Source organism: Ictidomys tridecemlineatus, chromosome 7 (genome assembly GCF_052094955.1).
Source record: "Ictidomys tridecemlineatus isolate mIctTri1 chromosome 7, mIctTri1.hap1, whole genome shotgun sequence".
NCBI classification, from domain to species: Eukaryota; Metazoa; Chordata; class Mammalia; order Rodentia; family Sciuridae; genus Ictidomys; species Ictidomys tridecemlineatus.
Genome location: NC_135483.1, coordinates 190,585,924 through 190,610,499, shown reverse-complemented (window position 1 = coordinate 190,610,499; position 24,576 = coordinate 190,585,924). Strand labels below are relative to the sequence as shown.

The 24,576-nt window shown below is 42.9% G+C and overlaps 1 protein-coding gene across 1 annotated transcript in view; it reads right to left on the bottom strand.

Annotated features, from left to right (window-relative positions):
* Positions 1-5,114: 5,114 nt before the first annotated feature.
* Positions 5,115-24,576, bottom strand: part of Cab39 (calcium binding protein 39) — a 77,331-nt gene continuing 57,869 nt past the window's right edge. Inside the window, exons 5-9 of the mRNA XM_078018194.1 lie at positions 22,314-22,482; positions 14,775-14,834; positions 11,081-11,146; positions 8,236-8,379; positions 5,115-7,706 (exon numbers count right to left, since the gene is read on the bottom strand). Coding sequence (XP_077874320.1) covers positions 7,518-7,706; positions 8,236-8,379; positions 11,081-11,146; positions 14,775-14,834; positions 22,314-22,482 — 628 coding nt within the window. The 3' untranslated portion in view covers positions 5,115-7,517. The remainder of the gene's footprint in view (positions 7,707-8,235; positions 8,380-11,080; positions 11,147-14,774; positions 14,835-22,313; positions 22,483-24,576) is intronic.

Genomic DNA, 24,576 nt, shown 5'->3' with positions numbered 1-24,576 from the left:
AGGCTGGGCTATGGCCCCTCCGGTGGCTACGGTCATCTTGGTGGACTCAGCAAATGGAGTCCTGGCACCTAGTGATGCCCAGGCCTCGACTGGCCCTCTTCCTGGAGAGGCCCAGCTCCATCTGGGCTGCTCTCCTTACTCACCTGTACCGCCTGTCCTGGGCTTGAAGCTGTCTACTGCCCACCCAAGGAGCTGGGCAACCTGGCCATTTTTAGCCCCCATGGCCACAGGTCTCCTGCTACCACTCCTGCAGGGGCGGGGCTCGGCCAGCAACACCGGCTGTGAGAGTGCTAGGGAGGCCGAGCCCGGGCGCCTGCTCAGGCACTGAATGCACATGGCACCTCCGGATCCCGGGGGAGCCGGTGAACTGCATAGCAGGAGAGCCCTGTCCTCTTCGTTGTCTCGGGCCAAGGCCTCTCTGTTCACTGGACTTTGATTACCTGCTCTTGACAATTTTGAAGGAAGGCGGGCACTTGGGGGAAAGGTACAGCATGCTGGATTAGAGATGCTGCCTGCCATGACCATTTCTTTGCTTCCCATTACTGTTTGGCCTTAGCTGAGTGACTTAACCTCTCTGTACAATCAGGATAATAGAGGACCTCTCATTCTGAGGGTTATGAGGATTGAGTAGGTTATCCCTTATGAAGCACCTAATAATCGCTCAGCAAGTGTTAATGAGAAATTGTTGGAGAACTTGAAGGAACAGGGATCTGCTTTCGTGGCTGCTGTAGAAGGCATGGGTGGGTTTCCCAGATTAAATGGGCAAGGTTAGCCAGAGCTAGCTATCACTCAGCAGCTATAAAGCTGCTCCATCATAAGATGGAACCTCCAAGTTTGTTTCTTAAGAAGGGAAAAGAACTTTCCTACCTGTTTAGGGGGCTTGTCTGATAGTTTGGAGGATGTTCGACTTGCAACTTTTAAAACTACACGCTTTATGGCAGGACACATCCACTGTTGATGGGACGGGCGAGAGGCCAGGAGAGGAATCAAGGATGATCCCCACATTGCTGGCTTAAGACACCAGGGGACCCTGGCGCCCTGAGCTTAGAGTCCCTGGTGGGTGGCCTCCATCGGGCTGTTTTGTGCTGCGGTTGCTGGTTGGGAGGTGGATGCTGCGTCCTACCTCGTCTTTTTCATCATATCCTGCATCCTGCTCTGGCTGCTCGTCCTGCTCCCTGGCTGTTTTTTTTTTTTTTTTTTTTTTTAAAGAGAGAGTGAGAGAGGAGAGAGAGATAGAGAGAATTTTTTTAATATTTATTTTTTAGTTCTCGGCAGACACAACATCTTTGTTGGTATGTGGTGCTGAGGATCGAACCCGGGCCGCACGCACGCCAGACGAGCGCGCTACCGCTTGAGCCACATCCCCAGCCCCCTGGCTGTTTATCACTTTTTAATTTCCACCACTTTGTTGTGAGACATTTTGAACACACAGAAATTGAAAGAATTTTATAGGGAGAAGCCATGTAATGGGGAGAAGGGACAAAAGTCCCACAGAGACAGAAAGGATGTAGGAATTCCATCCTCCTGGCCCCTTGCTCCTCAGGTGTGGGCTGGGCACGGTGACTTCCTTCCTAAGAAGGCAGAGTTGACAGGGGGCAAAAACGAAGAGCAACCTGACACTGGAGACACCTGGAGAACCTCCCTGGGTCACAGTCAATGTCAGCAGGGAAGTCCCGTTGGTACAGGTACCCGGACAGGCTGGGGTAACAGGATGTGTCCTCCCCCACTACCTCATTCTAACCCCTGGGAAAACAGCAGGCAGACCTCCGGGGGAGGGGAGACTCTGTAAGGAACTGCAGCGATGGCGGGTGACTAAGGTGTTATGGGGAAAGCTGGGTGTGGTGTCTTTTGGGGATTCTACTACATTTGCATTTTTTCCCACCTGGAAATCGAAAATTCTTCTAAAACATAAAATTTAACAAACCAGTTATACCCATCACCTAAATTTTACTCTTCACATTGTATCTCACATCCCTCTTTCTAACCCCCTTGGCCACTCCCTCCTTGTGGATGAAAACAGTCCCTAGGAAGCTCAGGGCAGCCTGGTATGTGAGTGACACTTCTGTCCTTTCTTCTTTGTCACACTGGGCTGGCCCTAGAAGGCTCAGCTGCTTCTAAACATGGGGCTCCACTGCCACCCAGTGGGCTTCTCAGAGAACGACCGCAGAAGCCGGGGGACCTGTGGGCTGTCCTAGCAGGAGGGACACCATGGGGAGGCTGACTCCAGAGACCCAGGGCCCTGCGTCCCAACTGCACCATCATTTTCTAGGATTCGTCCTCCATACCTTTCAACAAAGTTTCTTTTGGAAGGGGCAGACGAGAATCCCTGTTTTGCTGGCAGGTTGGCTGACGATGAACAAAGAGCTGTGGGCACATCCCCCACCCCATGGCTGGTTTTGAAAGATGTCTGGGGTCTCTGGAAGCTCCTTGGGCAGCCTGATGAACCCTGCCCCTCACTATCTGGTGGCAGGCTTTCATGTACCCACGGTGGTCACAGTCCTAAGTATAGCACCGAGAGGGACTAGAAGGAGGCTTCAGGAGGTCTGGCAACCCCGCTTGGCCACCCTGACTTCCTCTCCCAGGAGGAAGGGGCCCACAGGCCTGACCTCAGGTGGGCCATCCACACTTCCGACTCAGCAGAAGGAACAAGCATATCCTGGGGCCTTGATCCCAGGAAACACTGGTCCAGAGCAGGGTGTGAGCCAGGGAGAGCTCAGAACCCATGGAAGCCCTCCGTGGAGCTGCTGGCCAAGGAGGTGGGCATTGGGGCTCAGTCCTGCTTCAGACCAGGAGGAGGCTAGCACCTGTCCGTGCCCAGCAGCCACGGTTGTCACTGTTGGCTGAGGACTGCTTCTGCCTGTGGCTCCAGGGGAGGCACCCAGGTGGGTACGGGAGTTCACACTCGGCAGTGGGCCACAAAGGACAGCGAAGGCACTGCTTGGGTGATGGAGGTTGGCACCTGACCTGCCTGCCTGGGCAACTGGGAAGCCCAGGGCCACATAGATTCCACCACATATGGGGGGAGCCACTCGAGTTGGGGGTGGGGGCCTGACTCTCCCCACCTGTTTCTCCATGCAGGGAGGACCTCGTAAGAAAGGCCTAGTGGCCGGTGGTGAACACCTGTAAGCAGTGTTTCTGGGAAGGGTACCTTTGTTCCCAGGGACTGGGCAATTCAGGGGACCACATGCCTCAGTCCCAGCCCATGTGGAAAGGCTGGCCTGTTCCTTCTGAGGCCGCTGCTCACCATGGCCTCTCAACCAAACACAAGGCCCAGCCAACTAAAGCCAGCCTGTGTTGGTTCCATGGACCAAGATTAAAGTGGTAACAATTTATTACCCAGGAACAGGGGTTCTGCTGAGCTGCAACAGCTGTAAAACCTTTTGCCCTTGTGGAAAATGTTGAAAATTAGGCATCTTCCCTAGAAATCACCGGAGTCTGTCTTATGGAAGTGCTATCTAGAAAAGAAATTAATGGGCTGGGGCTCAGTGGTAGAGCACTTGCCCAGTGTGTGTGAGGTGCTGGGTTCGTTTCTCAGCACTGCTTATAAATAAGTGAATAAAATAAAGGTGCATCAACAACTAAAAAAATTTAAAAAAAAATTAACAAATTGCAGAAAGACTACTTAATGGATTCCAGAGGCGTCCAACTCTTGCACAGAAACCTGCTCATCACCATCCTTGGGTTTTCTTCCCGCGGGACATGTCCTCAGGTGCAACGTGTGCTCAACCTTCAGGCCCAGTGTGGACGGCTGCAAGAGGAACCAGACGCTGGCAAAGCCTCAGAGGTCACCATGGTGCACGCAGGCGAAATCACCGTGCACTGAAGAGATGCGGCCTGTGCAACCACCAGTCGGGGTCAATGCTGGGAGACGGGCTCCCTGAAGGGTCAAGGCTCACAGTCCCAAGACTTCCTCAGCTGCTTGGTGGAGGCAGGCAGGTTGACTGGAAGTGAAATGTTAGTGAGCACTTGGGGTGAAGCTCAAACGGGACCTACTCAAGACTGCTCCTAAGGTCTTTTTGGCAGGCAGTAGGGCCTCAAGAACACCACGTAGGAGCCTTATCTTGTCCTGGCCTGCTGGAACCAGATGGCCTGAGTGGACATCAGGCTCTGGAAGATGTGGTAGGAACACAGCAAGGTTGGGAAGAACATGCTGCAAGTTCAGGAGCAAAGACAGGGTCCAGGCAGTGCTTGAGGATCTCTCTGGCACATTCTCCTGCGGGATTTCTCATGTCCACGGAGTGGCACCAGATTCCTTCCAGAATGAACCTGGTGTGGTGCACTGCAGCCCTGGTGATCTTGTTTGGTCCTGGTGTGTTAGGATGGCAGGTTAAGAATCCTATAGCCCCTGAGCAACCTGGGGCCGGAGATTTGGGGTTTAGTTGCAGAGGAGGATGGTATTCCGATTGGTGACTGGGAGGAAGTGAGATCTGAGCTGCAGTGCAACTCTGTGAGGGTGGTCACCTTCAGAAGCAGCAGACACAGGTTGTAACTCCCTGGTGCAATGGTCAATGTGGAGTCATAACATATAAGTAGATAAAACTGCCCAGCAGAAATGATAGCAGGAAGGGGCTTTCATGGCAGATGAGGGGCTTTGGACAAGGGAACATCCCTTGCCCTTCTGCCAGAGCACGGAGGTCTCATTTCCTGTTAAATATCAGGGTTAAAAGAGGGCAGGGTGTGCACAAGGTTAGATGGCTTCCTGGAAGTCCATGCCGGGGTTCAGCTGAGCACCTTGCTCCCAGTTCTTTGTCGGCTGTCACCTCCCTCCGGCAACTTGTGAACACCCTACCAAGCGGCTGGTCTATCTTGGAGTATCACAAAGAAAAGAGTTTAGAGCCAGAGAGGATCACTTCCCCAATGTTATGGTCTGAAAAATGACATAATGACACTGAGCTGTGGCATTAGAATGGTGACAGCGAGCTGCGTGCTACAACAGGCATGTGACAGGGAAGTGGAAACTGCCCTTTTGGTATATAAAATCTTGAATAGAGAAAGAGAGGAGTGTTCACTGTTTGCTCTCCAGCTTGGGACAAAATTTGTGCCTGTGTTCCGATGGGGCCGTTTACAAAGACACGAGTGCAGCTGTCCAAAAGATATTATGAAGAGGGACAAAGTTGTTTCTCCAAAATTTTATTTTAATTTAAATTACAGGGCCAGCCAGATATTCTGATAAGAAATTCACTTTTCCTCAGGAGGAAGGAAATGCTTTCATGGCATTAACAACTGTATACACCTCCACTTTTTCTTATAGGGTTAAAAATCACATTAAGTAACTGCTTAAGTAAAATTAAACCTTTGTAACACAAAAACAAACCACTTCCAGTATAATAATTTGGTAATATGAATATATTAAATGATCGAAACTTCAATGCAACTTTTCAACTTTGAACGTTTTTACAATGTTTTGTTTAAAAACAAAAACCAGAAAGTCTGAACTACCTTCGGCATCCAATGCATTAGTAACATACAAAAATTTTGACACACTGCACCCCGTCCTCCACATGAAAGGCTCTAGAGCGACAATCACGGACCTGCCCAAGTGGAAGCTGTTCTGTGTTTGGACTTCTAAGAACTAGCTTGGCAAGGAGACGCTTCTTCCACTTGGTGTGGTGACTGCATTCACACCAGCTGCTGACACTCGCCACTTGACCACAAGAACCAGAATGCTCTTCTGCGGCTGGGCCTGCCTCCTCCATGGCAGGGGTTTTGTTTTGAGGAGGTCAGAACGCTTTCCCTACTTCCTTCTGGTAGAGAACATGAGTTATTTCACACAGATTCTTGTAAAAGCAGCCTCGGGAAAACCAATTACCATAGACTGCCATTTAAATTAAACAGAATAAAACTTATCTATTTTCTGGAGTGGTTTTTCAAATTGGTGTCCTTTGGAGAAGATCTTAAAACCAGCTGAAACATCAATTGGAAGGCTCATTTTACTGGCTGATAAATAATTCAATTAGTAAGAGGCTAGCAAAGAATAATCATATAATAAATTTCTTAATCAGCTACAGCCATGCTGAATTCAAACTGGCAAACTCTGATTCATAAGTTGTTAGTTGTGATCTTCGTATCACTAAAATGAACAGATACCATTCTAATAACTTTACACAGATAGAGTCTAGGAGACATTGTTCTGCTGTGGTCACAGTAACAAAAAGTGGTGCAAAATCAGTTACTTTATAAATACTGATAATTTGCAGCATTAAGGAACAGGACATTAAAAAAAATAAATTTCCCCGTAGGACACCTATGGCTAGGAACTTCTTTTCCTAAGAGAAGCCAAAGTTTTAATTATTCAGTTTCACAACTATTGTACTGGATTACTTACTCTAAGAAAGAAAGGGTGCTCTACAGAGGCCCCCCACAAAGAATCAGCATTTATTTAGCATAATCTGTATCATTCATATATCTGGCAAACTTATGACTCATTTTAATGAATAAGGCCAATATTATGCAGGAAAGTGTAGCGGACTGAGTTCCAGGTTTGTGGTTCCGCAAATCATGGCACCCCATTAGGTAACTGAATACAAAGGATTGGTTTACTTTTTTCTTTTAATGCTGTGATCCTTAAATGTTAAATCAGCATTTTCATGTGATCTGAAATATTTCAATTACATATGAGCATTCATTTTTTTTTTTGCAAAAAACTCAGTATTAGGTAATAGTTACATACTACTACAATAACATTCCTCTGCTGTACAAATTAAACCATTTAAAAGAAATGAGCATTCTAAGAATTATATACAAAAGAAACCTGTAAGCAGTGTTGAAATGAAATGCAAGGTGGTGTTGTTGCTAGCTCTACTGTTTTAAAATATCTTCAAAAAGTAAAATTAACAAATACCCTTCAACATATCCAGGTTTACAAGTTTCAAGAAAATCAAATGTCAAAAAAGTTCTACAAAGCTGTGAAAAGCCTATATACATTTTCCCTATGACCTTATGAAGCTTCATACTTTTTAAGAAGTTGCTAAGTTTCAGTATCAATTTATTTGCACGTCAACTTAATCCGCCCCAAAAGCTCACATCTTGGATATAGTTCCCCTGATTTCCAACAAGCTCTGCATGCACGCTCTTTCTTCAGCAAAGGCAGGTGTACAGTCTGATGTAAGGATGCCACATGTGCACATGCCACACTGCGCTCAGATCTTTCCCAAAGAGGAATGGAAACACACGGGTGTGCCTGGGTGCTATCAGGGCCTCTCCCCTACACCACTCTCATCCATTCGTTTGCCTCCACAAACTCAGCCACGCTCAGAACTCCTACAAGCAAACGCAGTCTTTGAATTCTGAAATGACACAAAGATCAAGAAAAAGCCCACGTGCGCTCTAGTGTGCAAGCAGCAGCAGCAGCTACGTTCTCCAACCTGGACTGAAAAACAAAAAGGTAAAATGAAAAACCGTTCACTTAACAGCAGATTAGCAGTAATGTTCCTCATGAATCGATAAGAGTGCCTGATGCTGAATAGCTAACAGCAAATGCTGAATTTGGATTTAATATTTTAGGTGTTTATTGGAAATTAGGCTTCTTGCTGAGCTGGTCTCTTCAAATCCCTGATCTGTTTAACTAAATAGGTCTTCTCATCGTTGAACTGCTCGTCCTCGGTCCTGTCATTTTGAAACTTGCTGAGGAACTCGATAAGTTTGGTCTGGTTCTTGAGAAGGATGTCCAGGATGGGCTGTGTCTTGTTAGGATTGGCCACAAACACCTGCAGAGAGAGGAGCCCATGTCAGAGAAAGAACACAGGTCTGGGTGTGCTCCTGGGGCAAGCAATGAAGCCAGGGGAATAGTTTTTGCTTTAGAGCAGTTTATTTTTCATAACATGGGGAAAAATAATAATTACACGTTATAGCACAAATAGCATTTCCACACTCATTCTGCTTATCCTGAAACACAGTGGTTAGTACTAAATACAGACTAATATTAGAATAAAATGAGCAGAAATCATTTCTGGGCCTAGGAGGTTAGATGGATTTTAAGTCAAAACCTTCATGAAAAGCATTAAGAAATGCTTTTACTCTGCAATGAATAATCTACTATGCCAAAGATAATAATACTCTTTTATAAATATACTTTCTTGTTCCCCAAAACAATTTTAGGTCTTTCTGTTTAAATGTTGTACCACACAAATATGAAAATTGAATTATATTATCACCAAAATGAAGTTAACAATACCTTCAGTAATTTGTAAATGGAAAGAGATAAACAATTCTGGAGACAAATATTATTTACTCTACCTTGAAAACGTGAAAGGCCTCAAACTGGATGTTACGACTTTTGTCTCGTAGAAGGTTCATCATTAACTTGAGGTTCTCAGGTTTACTGATGTATTTTGTCATAATTGTGAAGTTGTGTCGATCTAACAGTAGTTCACCGAGAAGCTGAGAAAATGTCAAAACAATTATTCTTAAATTATTGAGTTTTAAACCAAACCCAAAGTTTTAAAAATAACTCATTCTGTAATCACCATTACTAAATAAAAAAATGTGAAGTCTTGCACAAGAAATATAAATTTGCTGGCAAAATATAGAAATAAATAAATACCAATGTGGCTGCAAAAAAGATAGTACCAATTAAACTTCATCTTTAAAAGTACCACTGGGGCCTGGCACAGTGGCGCATGCCTATAATCCCAGCAGCTTGGGAGGCTAAGACAGGAGAATTGCGAGTTCCAAGCTAGCCTCAGCAGAAGCGGGGTGCTAAGCAACTCAGTGAGACCCTGTCTCTTAATACAAAATAAGGGCTGGGGATGTGGCTCAGTGGTAGAGTGCCCCTGAGTTCAATCCCTGGTACCCCCGACCCCCGAAAAAAGTACTACTAGTCTCAAAACTGTTGCATGTGTTCATGATGTCTTCAATCTGGCCTATGACTAAAATAAACTGTGAGAATGAATGAGTTGCTTCATTCATATCCATCAATAAAGGCTTACAAATGCCAGTCTCCTTACAATACTGCAAAAATAGAAAATGAAAATCGGCAACAAAAATACCTGCAAACCCAAAACAGAAAAACCCATAAAACAAATGCCAGTCTCAAGCTTCCTTTTCATGTTGGTAATTTGGGGTGGTAGAAAGATTTTAAAGCCTTTTTTCTTATTCAAGAAGTCTAAGAACCCAAAATTTGTTCAAAGGTTATTGATTTGCCAATACATCTCCCCTCTTCCAGTGAAGAGGAACCAGGCCTGGTGTCCCAGGTCACCCTGTCTGGCCTCTGACTCCTCTGAGCTGTGCAACTGTGTAACCACGGGAGAGAGCAGAATGTGTTGGCTCTTCTAGAATCACAGAGAAGGAACCTCTCCAAGCTAACATTCAGAGAGGGGAAGTGCCTCCACCAACTGCCAAAATTCCCCACAACCCCCTGAAGAAGTTGTTCTTATCAGTCAGTAGACTACCGGATGATCATTGAGGTGGGGACTAGGATAAGTTGAAGATCCCCAACCTCAGGCTGAGAGGATGGCTGGGAGGTTAGGCTCCCCCCATGGCAACTGACAGAAAGCACTAGGTGTGCCTGGACTGTTTTGGTACTGATACTTTTCCAAGATGGAGCTGTTATTGATCCCTGACTACAGAGTTATGGCCTTAAGAAAAAAGAAGGATGTTGCTCGTCAGGTGGAAAGGACTCCATTGGAAATCTGCATGGCAGACTATTTTTATCAAAGGACACAAAGTATTAGTGTCTTTCTACAGAAAAATAAGGTCTTTAAGGGAGATCTCCCTATGGCTGGAAGGGGCAGAAGGAACAGGGTCTTGATGAATATGAATTCAGATACCTCAGAGGGGGAGGAACTCCGGGTAGAGTCTAATTTAAAATGAACCTGGCAGGGCTGGGGATGTGGCTCAAGCGGTAGCGCGCTCGCCTGGCATGCGTGCGACTCGGGTTCGATCCTCAGCACCACATACAAACAAAGATGTTGTGTCCGACGAGAATTAAGAAAAAATAAATAAATATTAAAAAATTCTAAAAAAAATAAAATAAAATAAAATAAAATAAAATGAACCTGGCAAAGCATGTAAACAGTTACAAATTTCCCCTCTCAATCCTTTGTGATTCTATCTATTCTTCCCATCAGGACCATTTACTGACAGAATGATAGTGATAGTTATGCATTTATTGACTGCCCTAAGAATTTAGGGCAGCAAACTTTTTCTGTAAAGGGCGAAACACTAATATTTTAACCTCTGCAGGCCATATCATATGGTCTTTGGGGCAAGTATTTTAAAACTATGTTGTAGCCTGAAACAGCCTTAACAATATGTAAACAATTGAACACACGGGTTCCTATAAAACTTTGTTTACAAAACTAGGCAGATGGCTATGGCTAGATTTGGCCCATGGACTGTAGCTTTTTATTTATTTTTATGTAGTGCTGAGGATTGAACCCAGTGCCTCACATGTACTAGGTGAATGCTCTACAGCTGAGCCACAACCCCAACCCCTGGACTGTAGTTTTGCCAACCTTTGTTCTAGAGTTTAAATCTTATTTATCTTCTTCTTATTATTATTGGTGGAGTTCTTTTTTGTGTTTTTTTTTGGAACTGGGGGTGAAACCCAGGGCTTTGCAAATGCAAGGCAGATGCTTTGCCACTGAGCTATACCCTAGCCCTAGAGTTTAAATCTTAAATTTATCAGTTTTTAGTTAGTTTCAACTAGAATTGCCCATATTCTGTGTTGATCAAAAGTAACCCAAGTTGTGGCAGGCTTGCACCACTGTCCCCTCCCCTCACAGCCTTGTGGGCAGCTGCTCAAGGCACAGGGAATCTATAATCCTTCACCTAGTTGGCATGATTCTAAGTTTTAAAGATATGGTTCAAAACCTAAATACTGCATTGCTAGGAGACAAAGCCCTCTGAAAACTTGTCCATTCCCTTTTGGTGTCTCTAGCTGACGAGGGTGCAGACAGGTATACCACAGGGACCGCTGCCACTTTTTTTTTTTTTCTTTTCTGCAAAAATCCTGACCGTGGACTAATGTATGTCCCCATGAAGTCTACAACCCACACCAGACATGTCTCCCTTTCCCCAAATCCAAACTTCAAAAACAGGAAAGAGAAACAAGTGACACGAAGTCATGAGTCTGTCATACCTTCAGTGACTGTCTCTTGGTTACATAATTTTCTGAATGAAGTAGCTTCTCATATTCACTGAAAAACTACGAGACAAGAACACATATTAGGGTTATTTAAGAAAAAAGACTGGCAGAAAACATAAAGCTCGAGGTCAAACTCTTGACACTATACAGGTCAGTGGTTGCCCAAGCTCTTGTACTGCCACTGGTTTCACACCTTCCTCTGAAGCCCGCTTATCACCTGTGTAAAGAGGGCTCCTGCAAGGCTCCAGCCAGGCCCAGACACCGCTCAGTCAAGTCCTCTGGGCAACCCCAAATGCCATGAGCACAAAACAATGCTCCCTCCGCCCCACAGTCTTCCCATGATTAAGTCAGTGGTCATTTCTTGGTATTAGTCCAGAAAACCCTTTTTAAAAAATGAGAACTCAATATATCTAAAGCACAACAAAGAGAAATTACATGTTTTATGTATCAAGCGAGGCCAGTAACAGAGAAGAAACCCAGTACTGTGCTAAACAGAGAAGCGAGAAAGAGGGGAGAGATTTCATTTGGAAACATATTCCTGGGGGATAAAAAAATAAGGGCATAGCTTGAGGGCGGACCTGGAGAAGACAGGATGCTACAAATCTAAGAGCTGACAAGAGGCCACAAGATCTTCAAAGTGGCAGCACTAACAAGAAGTGTTACTAGAATGGCAAGGGCTGTGAGTCACTTCCCTAAAGCAGGGTAGTAGAAAATGGAGAGGACGAACAAAGAGGCCAAGGCTGTCCTTGAAACATTTAGTATTTTTAGAAGGTCAGGTAGCTTTAAGGCTATATATACATTCTGCTTTTTTTTTTTTTTTTTTTTAAACTTTGGATAGGTTTAAAATGTTGCCAGTTTGAAGAATCAGTATGACTCTGTTGGGTATTGATCTTTCCTGAGACTTTTCACTGGGTGTGGTGGCTGCTACATAATGCTTGCTTTGTCACTGGTCCATCTGTGCTATGCCCTAGGAAGAGTTCTCATTAGCCATTCATCTGGGGTTTAGAGAGGGGGTTGGCAAATTAAGGCCCACAGGCTGAATCCAGCCCATTGCAGAATTTGCTGAAACTCTGCTACTATGCTCATTTGCTTATTACAAATAAATTCATTTTTGTACTAATGAACTATTTATGGTACTTTTTGTGGTATCACAGAAAGGAGAGTGGACAGAGGCCACAGGGCCCATGAAACCTCAAATATTTAACTCTCTGGCACTCCTGGCTTGGGGCTAGCTTTGAGGCAGTCACTTAATTTGCATGCAAGTAAGTTAAAACTGCTCTTTTCAAATAACTGTTGCAATGATGATTAAAAGAGCTAGGTCCACCTTTAATCAGTAACAAAAAATACATACACCTTAAGTTCTTGACAGAAAATTCAAGTTAAGATTTTCTGCTGCATGTATATGGATAAGCTTGGTTGTAAGAAATCACTTTCACGGGGAACAACTTGAGGAGTATGTTTGTAGTCCATGCTTTCCTCCAGATAGGTCCGATTTTCTCTGGGATCAGGACAGCCAGAGGACAGGTAACAAACCTGGGCACTTGCCCCGACCCACCTGTGAGCCCCCTCAAATACTTGCTTTCAGGGAACTGCACTTTAGCTGAGTACTGTATATGCTGCAGCGTGGCCTGCAATGACTGTTACCCACTGTGTGACACTGCGATCTGACTCCCCTTTAAGAAGGTGAGTGGAAGAAGTCTGTTTCAGATTCCAGTGCTTGGGAAGGATACATTTCTTCTGAGCAACCAGCACATAGTTTACTTAATAAATATTATGATGCTTTGGTTATTAGAAAACTCAGAGCCAAAGGGTTTAGAATTTGAGAGCATGAATTTTTCTGTAACAACCTCACTTGTGTTTTTTTTTTCCTCCCTCAGATCTTACTACCCTGGACACATTTCTGTTAGTTTCCTCACATACATAAAATCATGTTAAATGATGCCATTCACTAATCACATGTAGAAAATGATTTTTTCTGCTCTCAGTAAATTTCCTGGAAATCAGCTAGTCTGTATCTTAAATTAAGATATTCTGGCATGTTAAAAGATGTTTGAGACCCAGGTATGGAAGTACACACCTATAATCCCAACAACTCTGGAGACTGAGGCAGGAGGATCATAAATTCGAGGCCAGCCTCAGTAACTCAGCTAGAGTAAAAAATGCTGCAGATGTGGCTTAGTGGTAAAATGCCCCTAGGTTCAATCCCTGCTACCAAAAATAAAATAAATAAAATTTGAGACCATGTGGCAATTATAAAGCTGCTAAAATTTACTAAATGTTTATTGTGTTTTAGCACTATCTCAGGGGCTTTAGCATCCAAAAACTATGTGCTTCCAGTATGTACCCTTGTCTAATGCCCACACGCCCCAGTAGACAGGGACTTCTTTTGGGCCGAAGATCCTGAGGCAAATGAAGGCAGCTGCCTAAGGTCCTATCAGTACACTCACAGGGCTGGCACTTGAAGGCAGACCTAGGGCAGTCTGACACGAAAGCCCATGTTTCCAACTGCTGGAAAAGGCCCTGATGAAATCAGAGTGCTGCCAATTTAAGTCATCACATACCAAAAAAAACCATACCCATATCCAAATACCCATAGGCAGAAATAAAAGTAAAGAACTGGCAGTATTTAAGCCATGTGTGAGGCTGTGTATGAAGAATTTAGTATGTACTTAGCATGGTGTTTTGAGCTGCTGGGAGTCGTAGGGGAAAATGAGAAGACAAAGACTGAGGAAGCATAGAATTTGCTTCCAAGAATCTTATTATGTAGTTGACCAGCAAAAGGAACAATAAAGTGATAATAATACTTATGAGTTCAAAGATTCACAGGACTACTGGAATAATTAAGCCTAAGCCAAATCTTGTGGGATAGGTATGAATTTTAAGTGGATTGTTGATATTCTAATTTCTCTAAGAGTAACTATTAGATCTTAGACAACATGGAGTTAAACTACTATGACGTTAAGAAAGTGCTGGGGGTATGGAGGGAAGTGCTCAGAGGAAGCAGAACTGGTGTAGTGAAAGGGAACAAGCAGCAATGTGGTCCTGGGGTGGCTGTGTGGGTCACAAGGAATCAAGTCAACAAAGCACCCAGAGCATTTACAATTCTTGGAGGTGGGGGTGGGGTCACCATTACCAGGGACTTTCTGACATTGACTCAGAGCTGGAAGGGACCTTACCGATGGGCTAGTCCAATGTCCTCATTTTACAAATAAGGGAGGACTTCTAAGTCCCCAAGCAGTAAGTGCCTTGGCCATGGCCACAAAGTAGTTAGCAGTGAAGCAGGAGCAGAGCGGGGTCCTGCCCCCTAGGCCAGCGCTGCTCTCATCCTACCAGCTGCTGCCTCCCTTTCTCTCTATGTATATACTGCAACTGATGGAAAAGGAAGGAAAAGTTAAAAGTCAGATAATAATTCTCCTTTTAACTTAACTGTACTTTCATTCAGCAGCAAAATGCCTATTTTCCTTTTCTAAACTAAGAAAAGATGCAAAGGGCAGTGTATCAACCAAAAGGATTAGGTTCTGATTCTGACCTAGTAACACTCTACACTGTTGCAGTAGAGAAACAAGTATAGCACTAATTAAATATACTATGCATGCAAAATCAATGTTCTGGGGCAAAATGCAATTTAAATCTTTCATTGCTGTTAACAGAAGTTTCAATTTTTTAAAATAATATTTCACATACTTACTCTATCATAATGCTGTTCCAAAAATTCTGCACTGAGCAATTTATGTCTTGTAAGTAAATCCTAGAAAAAGAAAATATATATATTTTTACAGTTGTTCTCCATTAAATTTCTTTCCAGAAAAGAGAATCCTAAAACATTCCATGCCATTTTATCTGATAAAAACTTATTATGTATTACTGTTCATGAATTGTACTGAAAACAGTGATTCTATTCAACAGGGAATAAAATCATCAATAATATGAAATCGCAATTTTAATGGTTATGCTATGACAGATCTATAATTCTTAGAAGGAAAAAACCCATAAAAGGCAATGAACAAATATACTAAATAACAAAGGGATTAAAGAAGTGAAATACAAGTTAACAGTTGTAGAATGTCAAACAGTGCTGTGCTGCTTAGTATTCCTAATGGAGAAAGAGGAAATTTCTTTTATTTTAGACATATCAGAAGGTTCTATTATCTTCCTCCTAAATTTAACCAGTTTCAAATCTAATGCGGTCTTTTATCAGAGGTAGAATGTTTTTTAAAAGCCCCATCATATTATAAACATTAGTTCCTAACTAAGCAGAATATCACAAAAATGTGAAATTAATAATTAGTTTGACCTGTAGTTCTATTTGGTATTTTATGAAAAAAAGCTCATGCCTCACCCTAAAAAGGCAACACTCACAGATCATTCAAGTCAGAAATAATCCTGAGCTAGGAAAAATTCTAGGTGCTAGGCCTTAGACAATAAAATAAGACCCTTTGTCTCAGGGACCTGTGAGCTGGCCATGACTAGCCTTGGTCTCCCCAGGTGGGAAAGAGAAGGGAACATGTGATAGTAGGAATGCCCAGGCAATGTTTGATGAACCAAGGAGTCAAGTTCCTTCAGTGCCACCTACTAGAGAAGTCAGTGCCAGCAACCCCTTTTCTCTGATTCAACTTTCCTTAACTTGTTTTCTTTCCTGTTTACAGCTGAAGGCTGCCCAGGGCTAGCATTTCCTAAAACTTGCTGATGTGGTACTTGGTCCTGAGAAATGCTCTAAGCAGTGTTCTATGGTCAAGCATGTGGGAAGAGCCACAGCTTGACTTTTCTTGTAGAGATAGAGATGTCAGCTCTCAGGGATTCTGCAGGAAGCTCTTTTGTCACCTACTCCTGTTACCATCCTTCCCCAAAGGTCTTCCTTCATATAGGCCTTCCCTCTACCTAGTTACCTACCACCCAGCCTCAGCTCTTAACTGGGCATCCCTTCCTCAGAAACCATTCCTGACTGGTCACCGCATGAAAGCAATGGTCACAACTGTAACTTTATATCTGCTTATGGGATTATTTGAAAACAGTCTCTTCTGTACACAAAAATAGACAAAGGGTCATGTCTGTTTTTACTAACCTTTGGGTCACCAGTACTTATGTAGTGCTCCATACTAGGAAGAGCTTAATATTTAGTAAATCAATAAATGAACCAAGAAAACCAGGAAACATGTTTAGAAAAACATCACATTAAACAATCTTCAAAAGTGTGCTTTTCAGAAGGCTTTTAACCCCATCCCAAAGACTTAGTTGTTCAAACTTCTAGGCAAGGTCATCAGTACTGTTATTTCCTGATCTTAACAGGGTTGCCCTTTTTTTTTTTTCTGAGAATTACAGAGGTAAAATTAATAAATCTGGAGTTTATTTTTAGTACTCTTCAGGAAGAATAGCCACTTTCCTGAAATCATCAGTAGAAATCTGCTGCTTAACATGGTTACATGTGGAAGACTGTGACCTGGCAGAGTGCTGCAAAGTGTCCCCTCATGGAAACAAAGATGAAAATGGTAGGAGAGTCTCCACCATCTCAGTGCACTGGCCCATAGGGTCAGAGTCAAAGAGAAGGAATGTGAGGATATCAACAGAGAAAGCACCAAGTCCATGCCTGCTAAGGAGCACTCACCACCCTTCAGCCTGTCATTGTGCTTTGTTTATGGCTGGCCTCCCTGAGTAGGTGCCACAAGGGCAGCATTTGTGTGTGTGGATTTCTGCCAAGCCCCAGCACTGAAGCTGGCATAGGGCAGGCAATCAGGGGCTTGGGGAAAGAACAAATGAATAAGTGAACTGAGGGTGAATTAAAGGATGTGTTAGGGTCCACACAAGACTGTCACTTCTAAGGTTTTGTGGCTGAATCACTCCGGAGGCCAGTATGAGGAAGTACAGCCCACAGAGCCATTGTTCACTATTCTGCCACAATCTGATACAATAGAATGTGAGGGGAGAGGGGACTTAAGAGATGCTGGCTCTTAACTGAGTTTAAGGCCTTAGGGATGGGTAGGGGAAAGCATCCACCAAATGTTCTACTAGGCAAAGATCTCTAGGTGTAACCATGTTGGGCACCACGATTTTACTGAAGGTTTGAGTGCGTTATTTCCTCTAAAGGATATACTCAAGCAGGGGCAGGAGGCTCTCAACTGAGCCACACCTAAAAAGAGGGACTTCTAACATCTCCCATCTATTTATTCTTCTCTGGGAAATCAGGATATTGTGGTCAATGTGGGAAGCATATCTCAATGGCTGCAGAGTAGAAAGGATTGAAGAAGTTGTGAGATTGCTAAAGTTTGGGCCCTGGTGCATAATAGGATAAAAGTCCTTTGGTCAAGGAGGACATTCTAAGGGCCTGGAATGGAGGAGAATTTTTGAAGAAAAGGAGCAACTGTTAAGAGCCAGCACCAGGGGCTGGGCTTGTTGCTCAGTGATAGAGCATTTACCTAGCATATGTGAGGCCCTGGGTTCGATCCTAGCACCACATAAAAAATGAATAAACAAATAAAGGTATGGTGTTCATCTACAACTAAAAAAATATTTAAAACAACAACAACAACAATAAAGCCAGCCCAGAGAAAAAGGCTAATACTAGGAAAGGAGACAGGGCTTTGGGAGTTACCTCCATCTACTGAGAGGTAAGAAGAAACCTTAACTTAGTGACTATCATTAAAAGCTCTGGAGAGCTCAAATAATGGGTCAGGGAGGGACAGAAACCAACAGAAAAGAAAATGAAGCTGAGCATGTGGCAAACACCTGTTATTCAGCTACATGGGAGGCTGAGGCAGAGGCTCCTAAGTTTGAGGCCCAGCCTGGGCAACTTAGTAGATTCATGTCTCAAATAAATAAATAAATGGACTGGGGATGCAGCTCTGTGGTAGAGTACTTGCTTAGAGTGTGTGCCACCCTGAGTTAGTCCTCAGAACTGTGTGTGTGTGTGTGGGAAGAGACAGAGAGACAGAGAGAGAGAGAGAGAGAGAGAGAGAGAGAGAGAGAGAGAGAGAGAGAGAGAGAGAGAGAGAGAGAGAGAAAATAAAGGGCAAAAAGGGCATGTGGTCAGCGACTCAACAAGTTTATAAGTTACATGTGATACCATACCAGCAGAGCGGGGGAAAGGATTTATGACCTATCTGAATTTCAGTACATCCAAAGCACTGATATAACTTGAAGAAAGGCCAGGGATCATGTCCCAGGTCCAGGAAACTGAGCAGCCAATTTTTAGGATGGGTTGAATTAGAAACCTTCTTAAAAGTTTGAATTTGGGCACCAAACAGCAGGTGACAGATATCCCTGAAAAAATACTGCTACCTGGGGGATGGGGCTTATTTTCACAGCATCTTAGCAAGTCTTTTGTCCCCATTTCCCATACGATGCTCAACTATGTCCAGGGACAAGGAACTCAATTCTTTCACTTATGTGGTTTATCTCTGGGCTCTTATAATTAATAAGTTCTTTCTGCACTAGAGTCAAAAACCTCTTTTTGATTTATAACTATATGTCTCCAAGTTATTTCCAAATACTGCTAAGGCTGGCAGAATGGCTGCAATTCATTTTTCAGAGGTTCCCACTTTGAATACAAGTAGTATCTCATGGCAAAGTCTGACCAAGTCTTCTTTTCTTCAGGTTAAATATGCCCGGTTCTTTAACCTCTCCTTGAATCATGGGTTCTGAGCACAATCTACTGTCTTCTGGAAGTTATCTACTGTTTAAGTGCCGCCTAAAGTGGAGCACCTGGAATGGAGCACATTTACATGTCACCACCTGAGGAGCTCATAACTGAGGGAGAACACTGATTCCTTAGGTTACATACTTGTGATCACATGGAGCTTTGGAGACTGTATTCAACATACCACTTAATTTTAGTGGAATCTTCAGAATTTTATTTACTCAGAGTGGGCTCTGAGTCAGGTCAGTTGGCTTGGGTTCAAATATGATTTTCCCACTTACTGTCTGACTTCATTCAATATGTCTAGGCTTTTCATCACATATGAAGGTGATGATAACAGTATCTACTTCATAAGGTTCTTTTGAGTATCATTAATTGTATCATAGTAATTATTATACTTAGTAATTGTTTAATTTATTAAAATATTTATTATTTATTATTATTTACACCTTATTCCCTTATCCCATTCTTTATACAATGAGGTCCTCAAGTGGGAGATCTCATATCTGCATTTAGTTCGTTCTGTTCTGTCCCCTCTGGATCCTGAATTTTAGGATCTACTGTTAATCTCTCTTTTTCCCTTCTTGGCTAGGACCTACACATTAGATAAGTATGCCTTGCCACCCTTTGGTCATTAATAAATGATAAAAATGTTCAGCTAGGCCAGGTGGGATAAAGCCCAGTGGAGATTGGCTACAAAATGCATCCAGTTGACAACAATGTATGGATATGGCTTTGTTTAGTTGTGAATCACTATGATAAAACTCCATCTGGTTCATCTTTGCTTACTGTTTCCATGAGAAGAGATGTGTAGATGTTTCAGTATCTAGCACATCCTCACTGTAATGAAGGAATCATCTAACAGTGACGTTTACTGTGCAAAGACCGCATAGAGGTACAAAACCCCTTATATACTTGTATTATCACCTACATTTTAATAGATGGAGAGATGCAGGTTAAATCAGCAGCAGAGCTGGTTTGAAACAGGCAGCCACGTCCTTAACCCCCCTGACCTGCTGGCATCTATGAGATTAGTATGGCTGAACTTACTCTTAGCGAATCCATGGTAGCTGTGGGCACACGGTTTCCTTTCCAAAATGCTCAGAAATCATCTCTTTAGAAATACTTTCTAGAACCTTACAGAGGTAAAACATCAAGCTCCAAGCTCCACCAGCCTCTCTGGGGAATCTACCTTCTTTTATTCTGGAAAATTGGAAATATATTTGTTGGCCTTCTAATTCTCCTCCCCATCTCCTTAATTCCTCAAAAACAAAACAAAAATCACTAACAAATATTTCACCATCTGGCTTACTATTTCAGTATCCATTCATTCAAGCTATGACTCTTGGACGTATTTAGAAAAGATATTTTTATTTCCTTTTAAGACTTAGCACCTGTTCCATAGGCTCTAATCCTAGGGTTTTGGACAGGCTGCATTTGTTCAAAAATTGATGTGTGTAGGGGGTACATTTTTTTTTGTGGGGAGAACTGTTGTACATTCTAAGGAGAACATGGAACACAGATCCATTCTTTTTTTTTTTGTTAGAAAACTGTGCCATGCAAAGGGCCATCAGCAAAGGGGACAGGGTCCTTCTTCTGCCCTCCTTGTCAGCACCTGTGGTGTGAAGATGCCAGACTGTTCCTGTTGGTCTGGTTGTTCTCTCTGTCCTGACCGAAGTTTCTTTCAGGGAGGTGTGTAAGGGAGCTTCGGTCTGTTTGCCATTTAGCCCCATGAGATTAAGTGTTAGGTCTGTGTCTTTCGCACTCTGTCTTGGCTAGGGGCCCTGTTGTGCTATTCTTGGAGAGGCATCTGATCACGGACTCTAGTGGGCTCTCTTTCTTGTATAACTGGGAGCACCTGAGATACAGAAGCCAGGCCAGCTTCTCAACCCTCTCTTCTAGAGCTAACCCCTGGAACCCTAAGTTGTTTATAGAAGTCCCTTTCTTCAAGGCCGCTTGCCAGGCTCTGTACAGTCTTTCCCTTTGTGGCCACCAAGACCTGACAGCACTATATTACTCATGGCGATTCTATCACCACCATTTTCTCCTTGGAGGGAATTCACTCAAAGAAGCAACTCTAACTGAAATGAAATCATCAACAAGGCCCATCAAGACTGTCAGATATCACATTTTTGGCATGTAGCCAGCGCATCTCTCTCACCTCTGAGCCAATTTGGTCATCTGTGCCAGGAGTATGTCCTCCACGTGGTCAGGGGTCTGGCTGCATTCTCCCACACCACTGTTGCGCCTCAATCCGCTTCCCTCACCCTCACGCGCCCAGAGTGCTGCCACTCTCGGGATCCTGGCTGTCCTTCCACACAGGGGACTCTCTCCTTGACACAAGGTGCTACTACACACCTCCCTTCAGGCCGGGCTGCTGCTCCTGAATGGGGCATTCCCTTCCGTCGATGCATTCTAATCATGAGTCCTATCCCACCACTGCGGTGACACCTAAGACATCATAGTGACCACTCTATGTTATAATCTCAAATTCAATTTGTTTTGCTTTGTACATTGACATTTAAGTATCTGAAGTATTAACTAAAGCTTCTGATATCCTCTTTAATGGTTTTGGGAAATAAATCCTGAGCACCTTTTACACCATGACCTTATACTCATTCAGTAAAACCCTAATGACCAGTCCCCTGGACTCTGTCCTATCCTAAGGGTGTTCATTCACTGTCAGATATAAATTTTATCTAAAGCCCAAGGTGTGTGCTCATTATGTCACGGGCTCTTTATAATCATAAAACTGAAACTTAACAAGATAAGAGGACATTTCTACTGCAATAGAGTCCATGGTTTCTGAGCATGGTCGTCTATGTGTAAGTATATGAAATAGTTCTAAACATTTACATATAAGACCAGACATTTTATAGAGGGGAATTATAATATATAAAGCTTTCATTAGGGAAATACAAGATTATTGCTTTATTTATATAAACTAAATAGCACAGAACCTTGCAACTCAAATAAAAATCTGCATGTGGTATCATGTGTGTATTTAATTCATACAAATCCACAACAAGGGAGATAAAGTGGATGAGGGGAGGGAGGAAGCAATAGCTGGAATAGTGCAAGTGATTCTGTCCTCTCCTGGCATTTAATAGATGTGCTCTGGTGTGAGGACACAGGTATGACAACAATGTGGCTATCTCTGTCCTGAATGTGGTTCTAGTATTTAATGACATGTACATTCCAAATCAACATGGCCCCTGAAAAGAAGCCAATGACTTCGTCTGTTGCTTAACCAAAGAAACTGCTATAGAATGTCCCAACACAGAAGACCAGGTTGTTAGGCCAACTGTATATTTGTATTTCATATTTAATGGATAATTTAACAAGAAAGTACAATTTTGACCATACAGAACTTCTGCCTTCTTGACAGACTTTACAATCTAACTTTTCCACCTTTTGTAAGCTGTGACTTTTATTACAAATACTTAAAATCATACCAACATATATAAAATTCATCTTCTCTCTTCCCACTAGAGGGCAGCAGTGTGTAGGCTAGGAGGGCAGAGAAAATTTAGGGGAAAAAAAAGCACACTTTTTGATCTGAATTGCAAGTGTACTTAGAATTTTAGTTTTTGTTACCTTGAATGTGGCAAATGCATCTGAAGCTATGTCAAATGTTGACATTTCAACATATCTGAAGAAATCGTAAAATTGTTCTGACCACAAAATGATTTTTGCAAGTGGCTCGTGTCTGATGCATTCTCTTAACATTATTCCACAATTCAGAGCTATTTCTGGAGATTCATACCTGTAAAAATAAACAAATAAAAAGCCAAACATGATTGCTCTCTCAAAACTTTTAGAATGACTACTTCAAATTTTTAGAACAGGAAGTTTCAGACATGTGTCCTAATCAAGTGACCACTGGTTACAAAAGGTATTTCTCTGAGGAAAGCCTGGGTTTGGGAGCTTCCTGTAGGGCCCACCTGCACTGGCTTGCCTTCAGCCAAAAAGCAGCAGCCACAAGAATGACTGTGTGAATGGAAGTCCACTGTTCAAGGTTTTAACAAGATCTGGAAGTCAGTATTAAGGTCACACCAGTCATTCCATTTGGGCTTAGCTTCTTACCTGTGGTGCTTTTAACACCTTGAAGCACCACCAATGGTTGGATCAAAAACAATACAAAACATTTTTCCAAATTCAGAAATTCATAGTATCTAATAAGGTCTATCAAATATACAGCATTTATACTTTGAAGTTTTAACACTCAAAACAGTACTCAAGTTTCTGGGCTACATGGAAACGCTGAGAAGTCGAGAGTTTAGTCCTAAGGATTGCATGGAGAGCTAGGGACCACTAACACCAGCAGTGGACGATCAGACTGGTGCCGCCTCACCAGCTCTGCACACACAGCCTCCCTTTATCTCAGTTCAGGTCTCTCACCTTTTCCATCTCTGACATAGAAAGAAAAACCTCTCAGCCAAGCAGGGGCCTTTTCTTCCCATGTGCATCAAGCCCTCTGCCTGGACTGGGCCACCTGCTCAGACACGTTGTTCTCTTTTCTTTTACTTCCTTTCAAGCTGTATGCATTGGCTTCATTTCTTTCCCACTCACATGCTCCTGTAGTTTCTTGCAGTCAAATTCCATTTCCCAACACTCCTGTGAAATAACTAATTGGCCAGCAAAGGCTTCCTCTTGGCTAAAACAACAATCCTTACTTATAACAAAAGATCCTTCTACTTAAGTGTTTTGACAGTGCCAATATTTTCATTGCTCTATTAAAAAAAGAAGAAGGATAAAAGAAGAAATTCTCTCAGTTCTCCTTTCTATCCTCTGTTCCTATTTTGTGCCTTTGGCCCAAAACCTATACCATCTCAAGGTTTTCACCACTACTAAATTCCTCCTGCTCAAATCTAGTCCCGAACCTCAAGTTAGGCATTTTCTGTTGCTTCTGGACAACTTCAGTTAGAAATCTACCATAAACTCAACATGTCTAAAATACCATCTTGTCTTCCTCCACCAAATAACCCAACAACTCTCCTGCCTCATTTCTGTAATTTGACATTGTTTCTGTTTTGATACCCACGTCTAAATCAGGCCTAACAAAAATTTCTGTGATGTTGGAAATGGTCTCTCTTTTGACCATAATGGTAGCTACTAGGACATGTGGCTAATAAACATTTGAAATTAGGTCAGTGTGACTGAGGGGCTGTATTTTAAATGTTATTTAAAATAATTGAAAATTAAGCATTACATGTGATTGGTAGCTATGGTACTGCACAGCACGGTTTTAAACCTTCCCTTCTTCACTTCAAATCTTCCCAGCTTCAGTGTTGCCAGGCCTTTTCGACATTTCTTTGAGGCATGTTAGTTTCATTTTCTTGTATCTCTTCCCACTAGTACATTAACTCATGCTGCCAGAATAACTGCAAAGGCCTCCCAACCAGCATTGTTCAAGCTCCGTCATAACCAATCTACCCAACCCACAAGCAACAGCATTTCCAGTATAGGAACTTAAAATTATTTCTTGTCAATCAAATAAAGACAAATTTCTGGACTTAATGTCTAGTCTTCCCCTCAATCTATTACTCTGGTAAAATGCCATCTTCTGATTCTGCCATAAAACACTCAGATTTTACTGTTTATTGCTTATTCTTCATTGCTGCCAATCACATGGTATTCACTTCTGTCCCTGAACCTTTGTTCCCAGCAATACACCATTAGGATGCTGTCTCTATATTTTTCCTGCCTATGCAAATTCTAAGCCATCTGGAATTTCAATCTTAAGTCCTATTTCTTTTATCAACCCCTGCCTCTCACAAAAATGGCTGATCGCACAATTCATTTTTGCCTTTTTTTTTTTTTTTTTTTGTGGTGCTGGGGACCAAAACCCAGGACCTCA